This window comes from Barbus barbus (assembly GCF_936440315.1).
Source record: "Barbus barbus genome assembly, chromosome: 23".
In the NCBI taxonomy this organism is placed as follows: domain Eukaryota; kingdom Metazoa; phylum Chordata; class Actinopteri; order Cypriniformes; family Cyprinidae; genus Barbus; species Barbus barbus.
In genome coordinates this window covers 3238360-3258073 of record NC_136751.1, presented here as the reverse complement: position 1 = coordinate 3258073, position 19714 = coordinate 3238360, and the positions used below count along the sequence as shown (strand labels likewise).

At 36.6% G+C, this 19714-nt stretch overlaps 1 protein-coding gene across 1 annotated transcript in view; it reads right to left on the bottom strand.

Annotated features, from left to right (window-relative positions):
* Nucleotides 1-9943, bottom strand: part of LOC306842598 (protein Aster-B-like) — a 58749-nt gene extending 48806 nt beyond the window's left edge. The window contains exons 1-2 of the mRNA XM_079373553.1: nt 9692-9943; nt 2568-2647 (exon numbers count right to left, since the gene is read on the bottom strand). Coding sequence (XP_079229679.1) covers nt 2568-2647; nt 9692-9937 — 326 coding nt within the window. The 5' untranslated portion in view covers nt 9938-9943. The remainder of the gene's footprint in view (nt 1-2567; nt 2648-9691) is intronic.
* Between the last annotated feature and the right edge of the window lie 9771 nt (nt 9944-19714).

Genomic DNA, 19714 nt, shown 5'->3' with positions numbered 1-19714 from the left:
CTTCTTGAATGTCATGGTGCCGTAAAACTCAATGCATAATAGTCTCATTGCCAATGTGAAAGAGACTTTAGACATACTTGGGTTTCAAAAACTTCAGTTTAATGGGACAGTTCACCCACAAATTAAAATTCTGTCATCATTTACTCACCCTTAAGTTATTCCAAACCAATAATTAAGTTATTATTGAGGTTATTTTTAACCTGCACAAAAGACGATATTTTGAAGAATGTTGGTAACCAAACAGTTAGCCACTGAATTTCATAGTATGGGAAAAAAAAACATATTTGGAAGTCAAACTTAACTTGAGGGTGAGTAAATGATGACAGCATTTTCATTTTTCAGAACTATCCCTTTACGTCCTCAGGCATGTTCTTTAAATCTTTGAACGTTTTGTGAAGTACATCTTAAAGCATATTTATACTCAGCTGCAGAGAGATCACGCAGAACTTCTGATGTAGCTGATGTAGAAAAACTGTTCTTTGTTCGGAAACAGTACAGTTGCCACAAATGAAAAATATGTGGAGAGTGTTTTACAGAGAGGCTTTGAACATTTCCATGCGGAAAACACACCAACAGATGCAACCATACTCACAAAACTGCCTAAAAACATCAGTTCTCCTAACTCATCACAAGATCTAATCTGTGTTTGACCTTCACTTACCTTCTGTTCCTGGACAATTACGGATGCTTATCTCTAATCCCACAACTACAGGTCAGATGTTTGGCCTTTGCTATTTCTTATTCGGAGATCAGATACAGAAATCAAGAGAAAGCGAAAAAGCTGAAGCCCTAGACAGGCCGGTCTGAGCACGGCGCTCTGTTTGTTCCCCTGCATTGTGATCAGAGCTGTTTGTCCAATAAAAAGACAAACAATGACATTCCGTAGCTTGCAACTGTATTCAGGGCTCAACTTCACAAAAGTACAGCGGGGCACCGAGATATCGCACCTCAAACAAAACAACCATCGCACTGAGGTTTGCAGAGATATGTGGATCAAGATAACTATATCTACAGTACCAGACACACACAAACACACTTGTCTGCTTCTTATGTGGTCTTGATCCTTACCTACACTTGTCTGCCCCGCTGTCAGCCCTGTGAGAAAATCAACAGAATGTTTGTCAGTTTAAGATGCATGGTAAAGCTGGAATACACTACAGGAATTTCACCAGATTTTTGTCCCAAACTTCAGTCTGCTAGTTGCCGAAAGTCAGAAAAGGTCTTTGCACACTGAGTGCGAAATTTTTGTACGAAATTTTTGCATGTTAAAAAATAAATACGACCTCATGGTATGTCAATCACGTTTACACACTGCCTCCAAAACATTTGTCCGTACTAAAAAAATTAAGATCAGGTTCAATTTTCTGCGTTTCCATATCCGTCACAAGCATTTTGATAGCAAAGGATGACGAATACGAAAAAATGAAAAAAATAAAATAAAATTTCAGACTCAGTGTTCAAGGACCTTCAGTCTGCAGATTTTTACAATTTTACACACACACACACACACACACACAGAGACACACACACACACACGTTTACCACCAACCCTACACCTAAACTTAGCCCTCACAGGAGGCTTTCTGCATTTTTACAATTTCAAAACAACTTTGTTTAGCTTATTTTTAAACCCATTTTACAAATGAGGACGTCCCCAAAGGGAGGTTTTTGGAGATTTTGTCAGGTTTACCTCACTTTTGGGTACAAATTTGTCCCCAAAATATGATTAAGTAGGTACACACACACACACACAGCATTTAACCCAGCATTTTTTATGAGTGTATTTAAACAAACATTAAAAATGATTTATATGATGCACTTACCATAAAGCATGCAAAACGTGTTTAAAAACAAATTTATTTTCCCAAACTGATAGTTTAAGTTGAACTTTGAATATATTTGTTTAGGCTTGGCGTTTAAATAAATGTTGTTTATAATGAATGCCACTGTAATTTATGTTTGTTTTATACAGTACTTATGTTTCATTTCTGCCCTCCCTTGAATATGGCAAATGTTTTCTTCCATTCTTTCTTGCCATTTTAGATTATCTTTCAATGCAAAAATAAAATATGACTTAAACAGCAATGCATCTTATGCATCTGTTTGAGTAATGCAACTGTTTCTCTCTCAAAAATGACCCGGTGCAATATTTTCTGGACACAAGTGTCTGCTAAATGTAGGGAACATTTAGAAACATAGAGATGAATCCACAAACCGCTCTCTATCGAATGAAATCAGAGGTTTAAAGTCCTGTTCTAAAAGGTATTTCAGAGCAGATATTTGAATCACCAGATATTTGTCAGGAGGTTTTACTATTCAGTCAGCCACCTTAAACCTTTACACTTCTATTATTATCAGATCAAGCTTGGCTGTTCAATCTGTTTCTATGCCTTTGATGCTTGTTGAACATCAATGGAAAGCATTATGTAAGGATTCTTCTTTGCAGCTTGAGCTCTCAGTAGTCCGATTGGCTGAGCATCTCTGCACATCAATTCATTTAGTACTACTGACCTTAACTATTGATGTTTCTGATAAGTACAGAACATGCAGACACACAGTGTACTCACCTGTCCTCACGGATGAGGGGAGTCAGGAAGCGGCTGGAATCGTCGTCATGGCTGCTCTGCTGGCTGCTCTGTTGACTACTCTGCTGACTGCTGCAAAAGAGTCATATTGATAAACCTCAATCAAACTGTCGTGAAAACTTTAAACATGTCTAACTACACTACTCTTTTGGGTGGGTTTTTGAAAGAAGTCTCATATGCTCACCAAGGCAGAATTTATATGACCAGTTTTCCACTGTTTTACTGTTTTCTGTTTCAATATATTTTAAAATGTATGATGCAAAGCTGAATTTTCAGCATCGTTAGTCCAGTGTTTAGTGTCACATAGTCCTTCAGAAGTCATTCTACTATGCTGATTTGCTGCTCAAGAAATATTTCTGATTATTACAAAATTCTGGCAGTTATTACACTTTTCTGTTATTATTAATTATTACACTTTTCTGTTGATTAAAGAAGAATAAAAGACTTATTCACCTAGCAACAATTCTACAAAATACACATCAAATTTTATTAGAAAGTGGGACGAGCTCAAGCAAAACAGGCACTATTTTTGGAATGATACACAATGACACCATCATACATTTTTTTCTAGCATTTTTTGAGAAACAGTAAATTCAGGAGAAGATTTTGTAACATTATAAACATCTTTACTGTCACTTTTGATCAATTTAACTTGTCCTTGCTAAATAAAAATATTATTTTATTAATATATAATATATATAAACTTTAGAATGGTAGTGTAGCAAAGGTTTCATGCACATCTACAAACCATAATATTTATGTGTTATAAAATGGCTATAAAAGTTGACTGTTTTATAAGTAGTCAGTTACATGTGGTATTTTCTCTTTGATAACCATGTTCCTATTATTTCTCCACAAGAGGGTGCAGTCATACAGACACTATTAACAGCACACAATCCCAGGCGTAACCGAGCCACATCTGGAGTTTAACAAGTGCTGGCTACTGAAAAACACTGGCATGCTTTATTAAGCTTTCTGAAATCAATGCTGGAGTAAAGGACATTTTATTTCAATATCATGCAATTTCGATTAAAACATACAGTGAATATTTGTAATCAATCTTAAGTATCGTTTCAGCTAGCTTTTTCTCTGTGTCAGTGTTTCCGTTATCAGATGTTATCTTTAAATGCACAATATGTGGATATTGTGATGCAATTTGAAGCAGTAAAAAGTAACTGATTGTGTGAAATACAAAACAATGCAGGATCTCCTCGTTCCATCAGCTGCAGGGATTTATGGGAGACACGCTCAGGTGCGTGCAGGTATTTGCTTGCGGTGACTATGGGCTACACACCGACAGTACACTCATATCTGCAATTCATCTCATTTATGGTCAGTTGGTCTGACAGCATTTGACCCGTGTGGGCGAATCTTGTTTGCTTAAAACACTGGCGATTTAGCCTGCGTCTGAATGCGAGTCTATGCGCACATGCCTGAGGGTCTGGACTTTTCTCCGAATGGGTCTTTACGTACTAGCTGCCTGCTAACTAGAGTGGATTGAGGCTGGACATGGCCTAGAATGCTACTGAATCATTCATGACAGTTGCCTGTCTGACTCTTTGTGTGTTTTAACTGCTGCTGAAACAAAACCCCAGTGCTTTCAGGCCAGTGGCACAGGCTGACGTCAGACTAGAAACCCGCTGGTCTACAGCGAGCTTGTTCAAATGGCAGCCCACGAGCCAAATTCAGCCCGTTTGAAATGTTAAGTAGTATGATGATGAAAATATATCATTATTATACATCCACTTTAAACTAAAAAAAATCCAGCACATTGCACAAACTTGCAAAATCCATACCAATTTTGTTTTTTTATTAAACTTCCTCAGGCTTACAAAACATCAACAAATTTAAAATACATCTGATAATAATGACAAAGGCCACACCTCCAATTACACAGCCAATTAGGCAATGTATTAAAATAAAAATAAAAATTCAGTATGTTTGACCGCTTCAAGGTAATGATTTTGATTTTTTAACATTTAACTGCTCGACTTACAAATGTACCTACAACAATATTTAGGATAGTATTTTTGTTTTTGTATTAAAAACTCTCAAAACCATCTGCTTAAAGAAAGTTCTATTTCAAGTGCAGCACTCATGAAAAGGTCAACATGGTGTAAATATAAAACTAATTTTTTTCTCATCCCACTGCCTTTCTACGTCTCATGCTTTTCAATACAAACACATTCTGTATGAATAACCCCTTGGGACTAGCGATATTTTCAATGTTATATTTCTCTTAACTGTTATCACTGGCATATTGTCAGCTTGTCTAATTGTCTAAACATTTGCTAATATTTTTTATTCAAAATAGCAAATCCTTGATTACAAACAAATAAAATCATGGTAAAACATTACATTGAATAATCAATAAAATCAGAATATTGCCCAGCCCTACAACCAATATAGAATTAAAAAGGGGAAAAAGTTTGAATATCTGTTACAATAAAAAAAGCACATACATAATTCTACAATTTAATCATTTGAGCATCCTTATTACAAATAATCAAAAATAAAGATAATCAAATGGTATTTGAACTTTTTCTTTTTCTCATTCGTTTGCATGTTTTGTAAGCCTGAAGAAAGTCTATTGACCAAACTATTACTAAGCTAATCCATTTTTTGCAAGTTTGAGTATAGTGTGCTGGATTTATACTCTTTTTTTTGCATTTATATCAGGCCCTTTATCCAAGGTGTATGAGGCTCTATATGTTTTCTAATTGCACTATAAATTGATGTGCTGTAATACTCTAACACACATCTCGCTCTTTGGTGCGCTTCAATCATGTCACTCTCCAAGCCAAAAATAAACAATGAAAACGGTCAGTTCTGGCTAGAATGAAATGACAGGTATTGTTATACCACAAGCATGCAACTGTAGTAAAATCATACAATGAAGAGGCACAACAAGCTCTTGTCCAAAATATTGTGTGCTTGGATTGGATTTGGCTGCAGTTACAGTAAGCACAATTGAGCACACTGCAATAGGCCATCATAGAGAAAATGTCCTGGGTAAGATCAGATGATCGTCTACTCATCTGTCAACCAACCACTGTGCATAAACAAGAGTATTAAGCTTCGCTGGTTACATGCTTTAATAGAAAATTCCATTTTGGAAAAGAGCATATAACCCTAACTCTGTCCCTAACTCTTCCCCAGTAAAGATGATGAGTGAATGACCGCAACTGAAATAACCAAGAGATAAAAGAACAATGAGTGGAAGTCATCTGCTTTTAGCTACATTAGCGTCTCTTCATCACAGTTTCCTCTGTCAGCACTGCTGAATCAGTGTAGTCACAGGAAACCTGGAACGCCAGTGGGAAAACAGGTTCATGCTCGCTCTCTTCTTAATTACAAAACCTTTTTCAAAGACTTGCCAACGTTAGTTTGTAATCACCTAAAAATGAGCAGGATCATGTGACACTGAAGACTGGAGTAATGATGCCGAAAATTCATTTTAAAACATAATCAAACGGAAAACACCTATTTTAAATTGTAATAATATTTCACAATTTTACTGTAATTTTGATCAAATAAATGCAGCCTTGGTAAGCATAAGAGACATCTTTCAAAAACATTAAAAAAAAATCTTACTGACCCAAAACTTTGAATGATAGTGAATAGATTTATGTATCTAAATACATATAAATGAATCATCCAGCTCTTCCAATCAGCTGCTCACTAAACAAGCAGACTACTCAGTTTAGGGCTTTCCCACAGACTTTAACCTTGCATTATGAGAACGATTTTACACCTACTCCCCTCCTGCAGAGAAAAACAACTCTTATATCTGAAATATTAACAATATCCACAGAGTCTCTCAGCTGGAAGGTGCACACTTATAAGTTCCCCATGTCTGAAAATAGCACCAGAAGCTCTTATCAGAGAAAAGCAGACTGTAAAAGGTCTGGATGCATCTCAGCAGCACGAGAAACCCTAAGAGACGAGACATAGCGCACACAAGCCCAGATAAGAGAACTTACTGAACCCAGACTCAGATGTTATAGAATAGGGCACAAAGATGAGATACGATAAGGAATACCTTAACTACTGTGCCTATATTGGCTGTAAACTAAACCGAGCATAAATTCAGTATTGTTCCAAAAGTTGTGCTTGTCTTATTTCTATTACAATAAATGGGGAAGCCATCAAGCATTAAAATGAATGCGGAAGCACCATCAAAGTGTCTCATATGCTACATTTCTTCTTAAGTCATGCAACACATAATAAATGTTGCAGAATCTGAGTTTAAAAGGCTTCTTTTTGCATGCTGCATGAGCAAATGATCTGAAATAGCAGCTGCTAAACATCAAGTCTCAGTTACTGACAAACAAAATCCAAGACACTTCAAAAACACCTAATTTTGTTCCCACCTTTCTGCTGGATGGATAATGAATGTGGTCTTATTTGGCATCACGGCAGCTTCTGAGTTTTTTTAAGCACAACTGACACTTCACAGAGGAAAATATCAGCATGCATAGCAATCTGTTTAACGATTAACCTGCCGTCTATGTTCAACATTAAGCTACACAAATTCACCACATACTCAGTGTTTTGAAAAGTGAAAGAATAGAGATCTTGACACACTACGCTTTTGATTTAGACAGGTGGACTGCTTAGGAATTGCTTAATTGCTGTGGCTAAAACTCTAGAGAGAATTCACAGATGGTTTCAGCATGGGTGCCATAAAATCTGTCATTGACGGAGCAATGCAGTGTTGTCTTAAAGAGATAGTTCACCCAAAAATGAAAAATCTGTCAATGACTAGTTGTTAATAGCCATTGACATTCATAGTATATATATACAAAAATACTACAGAAGTCAGTGGTTATCAGCAACTGCTAGCAACATTCTTTAAAATATATTCTTTTGTGTTTAGCAGATACAAATTTGGAATTAATTGAAGACGAGTAAATTATGACAGATGTTTCATTTGAAGGTTTTTAACCTGCGTGGACCTGTAACTTCACTGTAGTGAGAGAAATGACGCATGTGCTAAATAAAAAATGCTTATAAACACATCAAAATTAAACACCGACGCTAATATAATGAGTTATGTGTAATACAATATTTGCTAAAAACACAGCAACAACACACCATATGAAAAAAGGAATAACTGACATAAACAGGACAAACCTGTTATCTGGACTGTTATTTATGTAACACTTTGTTGGAAGAGTGTGATTTTCTCAGATCATTTCAAGAGCAAAATATGCGTTGCTATACAGTAATTCAATGATTTACATTACCTTTGTGCATTTGGCAGACACTTTTATATGAAGCGGCTTACAGTGCATTTACCAAATGCATTTTAGTACTTCATTTGTGCTACAGGAACCCTCAAAAGAATATACTCAGCCCATCAAATCAGTCTTAAAGTCTCTTATGATTAATAACTTGCGCTTTGATTCATCAATAATTGACAGAAGAGATTAAAATGAGCATGTATTATATAACTGTACAGCTGTGCATCTGCCATTCAGTGCCTTTCAAATCACATGTCTGTGTCCTGCTCGAAAAATGGAATAAAACATTGATGATACTTGATATTATCATCCAAAGTGATATTATATGTCTTGATGATCATATTAAAGTACTACCGTATCAAAGACTTGATTCTGGTAATTAACTACTTTAAAACTAAAGGCAAATTCATCAAATCGTCAACATATGTATTAACAGGTGCTAGCAAAAGTTTCAATTCTTTACTTAATATACTGTAACGTTTATACAGTCAATGCTTTAATCTGCAAAACTAGCTGCTAGGATATTGAAGACGGCCTCTATACATTCCTGTAAATCCACACTGCTGAAAAATAACAGAACACTTCACTGAAAGAAGCATAACATTTGGTGTATGACGACAGCACAAATGGTGCAAGGCGAGAGCGTTCTGTGTGGTTGGGTTTATTATTGTGAATAATATGGGCACAGTGATGCTTGTTTAGGCCTGTTTCACAAAAAAAAAAAGAACGAAATATAATGAACATAAAGATGAAATAAGAATAATGGGTTGTATTGATGTAGTTTTCTTCTGGCTTCACAGTCTAAAGGTCAGTGAGCACAATGCGAAGTCTCGTGTTTCCAGTGTTCAACCATATTAACCTGATCTGATCTTACATCATCTGGTTAATATGAAACCGTGAAGGTTTATCTGGTGGTCTTGACTTGAACTTTGCACATTTCTGCTAAAATTAACAAACACATAGTTGCATAATAACTGAAGGCATTGTAAATGAATCTGAATATGCAGAATTGCACATCTGTCACTTTGTGAGTGCACATCAGTTAAATTCTACATTTAATGCACCAAGTTTCACCGTACCTACACTGTACGCATGATACATCACAATAAAATTGCTCCCATTATAATCAACAAAGCTGTCTTCACTGAAATCACCCAAATGCAGCACCACTTTCTACACCACACTTTCTCTGACTCCTTTCTTTCACATTTTCTCTTATGCTTCTGGTCTGAAACCGTATGAGCTTTAAAGGGACATCTCCATCACACAGGCAAGACAGACTTTGTAATTCAATTTATTTTCCTCTCATTGTTTTAAATGAGACACAAAATTCAATTCATACCACTAAATTACATTACGTGCTCTCCTGTAAAGAAACATTTATTAGTTTCCCTTTAGCAGTCTTATTTTGTTCAAAGCAACCTTTGAACAAATTTTTAAATCTCTGCAAAATCAAGCCCCATCATATCTCTCCGAGGTAATCTCTACTTATAAACCAAATAGGTCCCTAAGATCCAGTAATCTTGGTCTCCTCTTTGTTCCTAGATCTAGGTTCCATTGCAGAGGTGATCGAGCCTTCGCTGTTGCTGGTCCTAGTCTTTGGAACAAATTACCAGCTTCTATTAGTGCTGCACCCTCTTTGCCTGTATTTAAAAAAAACATCTTCTGTCAATAACTTTTATCTAGCCTCCGCACTCTATTAGAACTAAGCTATTTCTTACAGAATAAAATACTAAAAGCTAACTGGAATCTTCCAAATATTTAATGTCAGTCAAACTGTCCTAAAATAGGAGGACTTGGTGCTAGAAATCACCAGTTGTGACATAGGCCTACTAAACCGCATGTCTGAAACACCAACCTGCTCTCACTGCCTGGCTCCTTCCTCTCTCGCACCTTCAGCCACTTGCGAAGCAGGAATCGTTTGCGCCGGGGCGAGGCGCTCGGGGTGGAGCTGTTTGACCAGGCCGCGTCCTCGTCGCTGGATGGCGTGATCTCGATGGAGGGCAGCTGAAGGTACTCTTTGGAAGCCGAGCGTGATCCGGTGTGCCTCAGCAGCCCGTTCTCAATCCGCTCCTGCTCGCTGGGCAGCTTCTTCATTCGTCTCATCTTAAAGCGTCGGCGCCGCAGGGTGGGGGTGGATGAGCTGGACCAGATGAGGCTGTCGTGACCGCCTACCCTCCCGCCACCCTCCTCCTCTCCGTGGCTGGGCTCGTCCCGGGGGATGTGCACCTGGAGCGACGGAGGCCGAAGGGTGTCCGTCATGCTCCGAGCTCACCACCCCTGCCTCTGTGATCACCGGTAAGATGCTAAACGGTTACTTCCCCGCTTCCAGGGAAGGTGAGAGGCTAACCGGGGAACTGTCTGGGGTTAAAGATTCAAGAGGAAACTGAGGTGTTAAGTTGATCTCGAGTCCTACAGGGCACTTCGATCAAAAGTTGATCATCTATTCCTCTTTGAAGAGTCCTTTCTTGATTGAGCTCTTTCTTCTTGTTTTAGCTGCACAATTACCCAACAAAGAGCACTTGATGGTGTTAGGGTGGACGATCTTGTGGAGGTGAGTGAAAATGACAGGAACGTGTGTGGCCTACAGCCGTATTAGATGACAAAGGAAGGCTCTTTTCTCCTCCCAGCAGATGAAACATGCATAAGGGGCGGCTATCGGTGTAACAGTACTCCAGGACTCCCCGTAGATCCGAGACGGTCTCACGCACACGGACACAAGCATAAACACTCAGGCTATGGAAATGACCTGTGTGTGTTTTTGTGTTTTGTTTTGCTAAAGGTGTCAGGAACTCTCTCCTAAGTACTGTCTGGTTATCCAACAACAAGGAATTGTGGATTGGTCATGTTCCTGAGGTTGCTGTTCCCACAATGCTCTGCATCTCAGTCTTCCGGCATGTACAGATGCCCTCAGCCTACAGATTGGAGTAAGGTGATAGGATGCCAGGTAACTAGGACACCAATGACTGAAGTTGCGAAGTTGTTTAACACAAAGGTATTTTTAAAACTGCATGCGAAGCCACAAACAGTCACAAGGACACATTTATACACAGCAAGATGCACCATCACACAGATGAATCAGCAAAAAAACAAAACCAAGCACAGTAATTGTGAGAGAGTGCACAAACATGCATACAGTACTCATCTGAAAGCACACTGAAACTACACACTAAACTGGGATCTCTGAATGAACTACTGAATGAACAGAAAAACTAAAACCAGTTTCAGTACTGTCTTAGTATTTTTTTTGCAAAGCATGCTACAGAACTGTTTACAAAAAAGTGAAAAAAATAAAAAAATAAATAATAATAAGTCAGCGCTGATAGTCCAACATGTAGCGCCGTTGTGCTTCAGGCGTCCCGAGTTCGAGTCCCGATCCTGTCCCCGTCTCTCTCTCTCTCCCACTTCACTTACTATCTAACTATACTGTCCTATTGAAATAAAGGTATAAAAAGACAAAAATGAATCTTAAAAAAAAATATAATTAAGCTTTTTGCCAAAACATTTGAAAGGTTTTGCAAAAACCCATATGATCTTCTTTCTCACACAGAACATAAAAAGCATTCAAAAAAGTATTCATGCTACTTTTTTATACAATGAAAATAAATGACTATGGAGTCTTTCTAATAAAAACCATCATAAGAAGTACTATAACTGTTGTCCATATGACTATATCCTTGTCAAAGGGATGTGTGTTTCATCGTACTGAATGTGCACTTGTAGTGTACTTCAAAATTTATACTTGTATAAATCTTTTTTTATTTATATTTAAAATAAAAGTATATAAAGTAAGACTATACTTGCAGATAATATAATACTAATGACATAAATTAAATGCACTTAAATAGACACTTTCATGACCGCTTAACACACTTAAGTGCACTTTTAAAAAGTGCGCTTGAAATAATGTCAGTTAAGTTTTACTTTAAAGTTAGGTTTTAAAGAAGTACTTATTTTGATGTGTTGACTAAAATATTAAAGCACATAGTGTGTCATTACAAATGTGTAAAATATATTTAAATACATACAAGTTTCAAAAGAAATGGCAGTAAAATATATTTTAGTTTACCATAAATATTTGTTAGTACATTCAGCGAAAGCTATAATTCAAGGACAAATAAGTAAATATGAAATTACAATATAAAAAAGATATACTTAAAGTATATTATTCCCATATAATAACATGGTTTATTTAAGTCTTCTGACGTCATATGTTTGCGTTGTGTGAAATATTCTTGTCTACTTCAGGTCCCAATAGCATTCACATTCCCTAATTCATATATGGCTTGACGTCAGTGGTGCTGAACACAGTTGGTTCTTGCTTGTCTCGTATCCAAACTTGAGAAAAAAGATTTTACAGCTTTTTTTTTTCCAGTCAAATATTTAAATTCCCGCCTGTTTCTCACAATAAAATACATAAAATGTTACTTCAAATGACATGGGCCATTAAGAAGATTTATTTTTTTGGTCATACATTTCGCTAACTATCTCCTTCAGTGTTGCACAGAAGAAAGAGTAACATATGGATTGAATTGACTTGAGGGTGTGTGAATGGTGACAGAGTATTCATTGTGCTTTGGAAAAGTACTGGGAATAACCTCAAACTGAATAAAGCACCTAGATTTAAATCATGCCGCTGTGGGTTTACTATAAATCATCAGAGAAGTTTATTCTTCACAAACTGTAAAATTATTTTATACTACAGGGGCAGTGTTTAGTTGAAGATGAGCGTGATAAAGAAGCAGATAGTGCAAACACCAGCCTGACTAGAGTAAACAGCCCAATGAGAGTCATATAAAGAGGCCGCGGGCCAAACACCCTGACCGCTGACCCAGTACTGAGAAACTCAAATACAATCCAGTTAACATCCAATATTTAAACAATCACTTCCACTAAACTGCTCTGGCCTACAGCACACAAAACCAAAGGCCATACTCCAAATGAAAACAACCAACATCGGTATCTGATATTCCATCTGATTTTTTCAAATGTAGCGACTACATCAATACACAAAATGCAAATAAGAGGAGAGAATGCATAATGTTGAACAATACCGTTCCACATTTCTCCGCTGCAGAACAGCAGGAAGCCACTGTCAGGTTGCGAGCGAACTGTTATGTTGACAGATAGTGACAGGATTGGGTTACTTTGAAATGAGAGGCTGTGTCATTGTGTCAAGACAGACACTCAAGGCTATGGCCGCTACATAACCTCGCTTCTCTTCCTTGCTCTCATTAACAGAATGACACATAGTATTCTCATTATGACAATATGTGTGAACTAAGGAGCTGCTACCTTTGGTCATACTTAAAAGGGTTATATGATGCAATTTCAAGTTTTCGTTTCTCTTTGGAGTTTTACAAGCTCTTTGTGCATAGATAAGATCCCTGAAGCTGCAAAGACTAAAACTACTAAAGACAATACTTTGGTTCTCAAAACCAAAGAGATATTCTTTATTAAAGTTAAGACTCAACCACATACCCCTAAAACGGCTAATTTAAACACGCCCCCACATGTCTACATCACTGTGTGGGAAGATCTGCAAAACACCGCCCAAATGTAAATGCAAAGACAGAAGGCGGAACTATTATTCTCGCTGTAGTATTGTTGCTGCCACCGGCGCCATGCCGTGGGGATGCTGTGTTTCGTCGTGAAAGGGAAAGTACTTTATTTGGGCTTCCAAAAGAGGACACAACTAGAAATCAGTGGTTAAGTTGTATTTACAACACTGTTCCAGAACAGTTCAACCCAAATATTAGACTGTGTGCAAGCACATTTTACGGAGGGATATTTACTGAACCTGGAAGAGTAACGTTAGTTTACAATGATAGCTGTGCACAAAGGCTGTTTCTATAAAGTGGGGCAATTCCAACTTTGCAAGGACAGTCTGGCGCTTCTGACTCACAGCCTGTTAGTACGTTTTCTTATTTAAATAATTTACCGCTGACTATTCAAACACGAGTTTTGAGCAGTGTAGAGTAGCGCTTGTTTGCTGTTTCTCCAATCACAAATGCATACATGGTAATGTTTAAAAAGACAGTAAAAGTCATTATAATCAGTAATTATGTCCCCACTGGATTCAACAAATGCCTTGTTTATAATGGGTTTTATGTTTTTTTGTGTCGTCGCGCCAGGACACGGCATCACAATACGGTAAGGGGCGTAACATTTCCGTCTCACGCTTGAGGTATTCGGCCAATCACAATGCACTGGATAGCTGGCCAATCAGAGCACGCCTCGCTTCTCAGAACGATGAGCTTTGTAAAAATCGATGCGTTTCAGAAAGGCGGAGCATAGAGGAGCAATAATAATGTACAGTATGTGAAAAATTTTGAACCTTAAACCGCATAAACACATTGCATTACACCAAATACACCAAATAATATTATTTTTAGCAATGTCATATGACCGCTTTAAAGATCACTTCAAATCATGTAAACCTGACAGTAGTTTCCAATGGAGCTGTATATAATTCGCAAATAAAGAAAGCAGGTCATATAAACCATCCAAAGGATAAAATCACTGCAGGGTTATTATAGTTAACTAAAACCGTAAAAAAGGTACTTGAAATAGAATAAATAAAATGTAATACAAACTAATTAAATAACAAATAATACATTTATTTAATTCCAGCTAGTTGTCAAGGAACATTTCTAAAAACAATAAAAACTATACACATATTTTTACACACATAAATACATGCAAAAGAAAATTACTACAATTTTAAAATTAAAACAGAAATTTTACAAATAAAGAATAGTTCATAATATTAATAACACTATAACAACTTCTCAATGATACTAAAATAATGTCTTTTCTGCATTACAGAATATAGGCTACAACTGTCAAAAATTTGCTGGAAGGACAAAATAAAATATCTTCTTCCTTTTGCCTGAAAGACGCAAATATGTTTGCTACAAGCAAAATTAATATGTGTACTGGCAAGTGTACAAAATAGATGTGCAAATGCAGTCAGAATCAATGTTTGTAACAGTTTTCTCAAAATGACTTTCATCAGATCATCAGATCGTTCAAACCACATACTACTGAGTGTAGGCACTCTTTTATGACAAAACTTGTAGTGTGTATACCTGCCAGCCAATCAGAATCCAGTATTCAGAAAGAGCATGCAATAAGTATACATTAAAACTGTACTACTGTTTTACTTCAAGTAAATATTAATGACAAATCTCTGACTTGTATACAGATTTTAGTCCAACCAAATGCCCTCTAGAATGCAATTGCTCCTCTCCCTAATTCCACCTTCTCTGGACTTCACTTCCTTTACTTAGTTTTTTGAAAGAAATTAATACAGTTTTACTCACTTTAATTCAGACTATAAACTTATCAAAATATATTTGTTATTCAAATAAATGCTTTTGAGCTTTCTATTTATCAAGAATCCTGAAACATGTACGTGCTACATTTTTGGTGTAGCAAAATTGTATGTAAAAGTGTATTGTGGTTTCCACAAAAATATTCGGCAGCACAACTGTTTTCAACATCGATAATGATCCGAAATGATCAGCAAATTAGCATATTAGAATTTCTGAAGACTGGAGAACTGAAAATTCAGCTTTGCATCACAGGAATGAATTACAATTTACTAAATATTCAAATAGAAAAGAGTTCTTTTAAATTGAAATAATATCTCACAATATTTTTTTTTTCTGTTTTTTTGATCAAATTAATGCAGGGTTGTTGAGTATAAGTGACTTCTTCCAAAAAAACAAAAAACAAAAAAAAACATTTACTTATATAGGACTTCTAAAATGTGTTATAAATATGTATTAAATACATAGTTTGGATGTTTAAAAGTTAACATGAAGCATCCTGAATCCCCTTATATCGAATCATCATATCCTGTCAGTTAAGCCCAGTGAAAATGATTTTGCATTACAAGCTGATGACCTATAAATCCAAATAAATCAGTGAAAGGAGAGACGATCTTCCTTCAGGGATCAGAGATATATCAAGAGTGCTGTTAATTAGAATATGAAGACAACAGCTCACATTACAGACATCCTTCATCAGAACATAATAACTTCAACAGCTTTACATAACCAAGGCCATGTGGACGAGGAAAAATAATATTCACCAATAATAACAGCTAATCTGGGTAAAGTCCTGCCCTACATGATTATAAGCATTCAGGAGCACAACTATTTGCATTGTAATCAGAAATGTACATTGCCAACGTTTGCAAATGTGTTTTCACATCATCTTAATGCCAGTTTCTGACCATACTTTTTATGCAAAAACGATTGTAATAAGAGATTTATCTCATCAAGCTTTTGAACGTTGAAGCATCTGGACAGTTCATTCTTACTTCTGATTTTATCTGTCGCTCTCTAAACTCTAGAAATGATTAGGGTGTAATCGCAGAGTCAGATCAAACCCTGTGCCTGAAATATTTCAGCTCTATTAATGCATTTGTCGACATCAAGAGCTATTTAGTTTTGTTTCGTAACCAGCACGTGTGTTTCTCTGCGGAGACTCACAGCAGGAGTTTAAGGAAGGTTCCCCTCTGATTGTGTGATGAAAGGCTGGAGAGAAAGCACATTCTGCTTGATGTGATGTAACGCCCACAGAGATGTGCCTGTAATCTCACTTAGATCCCAACACTTCCACACCAGCAGTCCAGGATTCCCCTTCATTCCCAGACTGAGGGCAACTGCTGTATGATACTGAGGGCTACTCATCTTCACTAATTTGGCATGCTATAATTAGAAAGTGTTTGATGTTAGAGGAGATATGAAGTATACAGACACTAGGGACATGTGCCAGAACCTGAACTAGGCAGAGAATATGAACCAGAAAGCGTAAAACAACAATGCTTTGAAAAGGAAACTCTTCAAGTAAAATGCAGAGAAACCACCCAAGGATAAACTGTAAGAAGATCAGATGCTGAAGAAACTGATAACAGAGGGGAAATACTTACATAACCTAAACTACATCAGTCATTATTTTCATAACACTTAAGCACATTCTCCCCCAATTCTCATTACTGAAAAGCACTGTCATAATTGTAAATAATATAATGTAATATAATATTTGTAATGTAACGTGAAATATTATAGTCATCATTTTAATGCAAAAAAGTTATAATTCGTAAATTATAATATTTGTATTGAAATGCGATAATATTGCACTTAAATGTAAGGCAAAGCATATAAAATATAATATTATTTGTAAATTATAATATGATATAAAAATCATACCATCAAAAATGTAAATCAAAAAGATATACTGTCATAATAGTAACATGAAAAATATAAATGTAATTTGTAAATTATAATATTTGTACAGTAATGTAGAAAAAGAGTCATAAATATAATGTATAAAATATACTGTAATATAATATGTAAAATACAGTACTTGTACGGTAATGTAACTGTAATTGTACTGTAATGCAAAAAATATAATATAATTAATGTATATTTGTACATTATCATTTATGTATAGTAGTATTTGTTTTTATTCTGCTTGAATAAATTTATATTTTTTAGAATAACTTCAATAAATAATTATAAACATCATTGTGTTCAGATGATTTTCATTATTATTATTATTATCAGTAACTTAAGAAACAATTCACACACAGTACAGTAATTATAATTTTGAGAAACGTGTTGTAACGGAGCAAACAAGACGTGAGACGTGCGGATCCAAGCGCAAGCTTTAATTAATAAACATAGTCAATAAACAGGCAGGGTCAAACAACGGCAAACAGGTATGGTACGGGCAAGACACAGAGCAATCCTAGGGCTAGCGAGAGTCGATGATCAGCGAACAATATCCAACAGGGCAAGGCAGAGAGATAATCCAGGTACACGAGCAGTAGTCCAAGAGAGGTGCAAACAGAGTCCAAATGGCAAGGCAAAGGGTAAATTCAGGAAACACGGGCAAGAATCAAAACACTAGAAAAACACACAAGGCAAGACTATGACGACAAAGAGGATTCCGTATCGCAGCTAAAACTAGGAGTTATAAATGCAGAACAATACTGGAACTAAACAGAAAAACACTGGCTCCGTAAGGCAGCTAACACTAGGGGAGTGATAAACGCAATACAATACTCGGCAGAGAGGAAGAGGAAGTCCATGGTTTAAGTAGGGTGTGTGATTGTGTGATAATTCTCAGGTGTGAGCGTGATTAGTGCAATCAGCTGTATATGTGTCGTCAGTGCAATGGATGATGGGAATTGTAGTTTGTGGGTGAAGCGCAACAATAGTGTGGTGCAAGAGTCAATGTGATGGAGGAGTGACCTCTGGTGGTGAGTAAACACAAGTCCACAGACCAGATTCGTGACACGTGTCTTGAGACATCTGCATTGTTCTCCTATCTGTTCTTCTTCTGTGCTGTCTGCTCTCAGTAAGTGCAGTCTAAGTGAGGCTGTAGTAACAGATGCAGTGACTGCTGACTCACAAATAACATCAAATTAAACTTGTATTTCTACGATGGCAAAATTGGTTAATGCAATTAATCACGCTAAATTAATGTTTTAAATTGACAGTCATACATGTACCATGCCAAAATATAAAAAATAAATACATTTTATGTTTTAAAGCATAAAAATTAAATACATAACATAAAAAAAAAGGCTATGAAAGAAATGAGAAGAACATCCACACTTGATTTACAGTGCTTGTTTCTCCAAAGTCCCATATATCTTTTCAATAATGTATACAGGAAATAGGTTTCCATACACAAATGTCCATTCCAAGCTACAGTAGTTTCCTTTCTGTTTTTCTGTAATATTATGTCATCTGCCGTGTGTAGAAATCTTATCAAGGTGGCTTGGAAAATCTCCCAGCAGGACACAGACGCTGAGACGAGAACACAAGCCAGCGTTTCATTTGCTGCTTTATTCAGGTCAGCATTGTGTGCGAGCGGACGGGCGGATGAAACGATCCATTTACTGTAGAGTCCCAGACACAACACACACTCCCACTCCGTCCAGCATACTACACTAAATCATCAGCAAATCATCACAAGATCACAAATAACACGGCTGATATTAAATCCAGCAACCTGTGCATTTTATCATGAGTGCAAACTAATGTAACCATATATACTTATTTATATTTATGCCTCTACATTAATCCAGTGCATAAACACCCATGTGTTCTGTGCAGTTTCTACTGTCACGTGTTCACTGTCACGTCACACTCTTAATGTACAGCGTGCCTCTTTCCAACATATTATTTTAAAGGGATAGTTCACCCCAAAATGAAAATTTGATGTTTACCTGCTTACTCCAAGGGCATCCAAGATGTAGGTGACTTTGTTTCTTCAGTAAAACACAAACAAAGATATTTAACTTAAACCGTTGCAGTCTGTCAGTCATATAATGCCAGTCAATGGGACAATCATCCAAGCACCCGATTCCTAGCCATTTCTAATATACATTTGATATGACTAAATATTATTAAATTGTAAAGAAATTCCAGGATCAGTTCCCTCTTCATGTAGGCCTAGTACTTTCATCGGGTCAGTCATAGAAAAATCTGATTGTTTGATAACTTTTGACGTTTAATCCAGGTGTGAAAATAATTCATATCTAGCGCAAGAGCACGGAGAGATGTGCGAGTGCACAGGACAAAGTTTGAGCATGCACACACACACTTGAGCGAGAGGACAAACGCGTTTAAAGTGCGCGAGAGCAGCGTATATCCGAGAGCTTTTGTGCCAGAGCAAAGGAAATCCGCGTGCGAGCGGGGAGATTCGCGCATTATATTAATCTACTTTCGCGCTACAAAAATGCGCTCTCGACATTTGGCAGTAAAATAAAGGCATAAATATTTATATACAAACATTTGTTTACATTCATACCGTTTCTCGTTTCAATCTGGACTGAAAAAATGCACAGCAAATATTTTT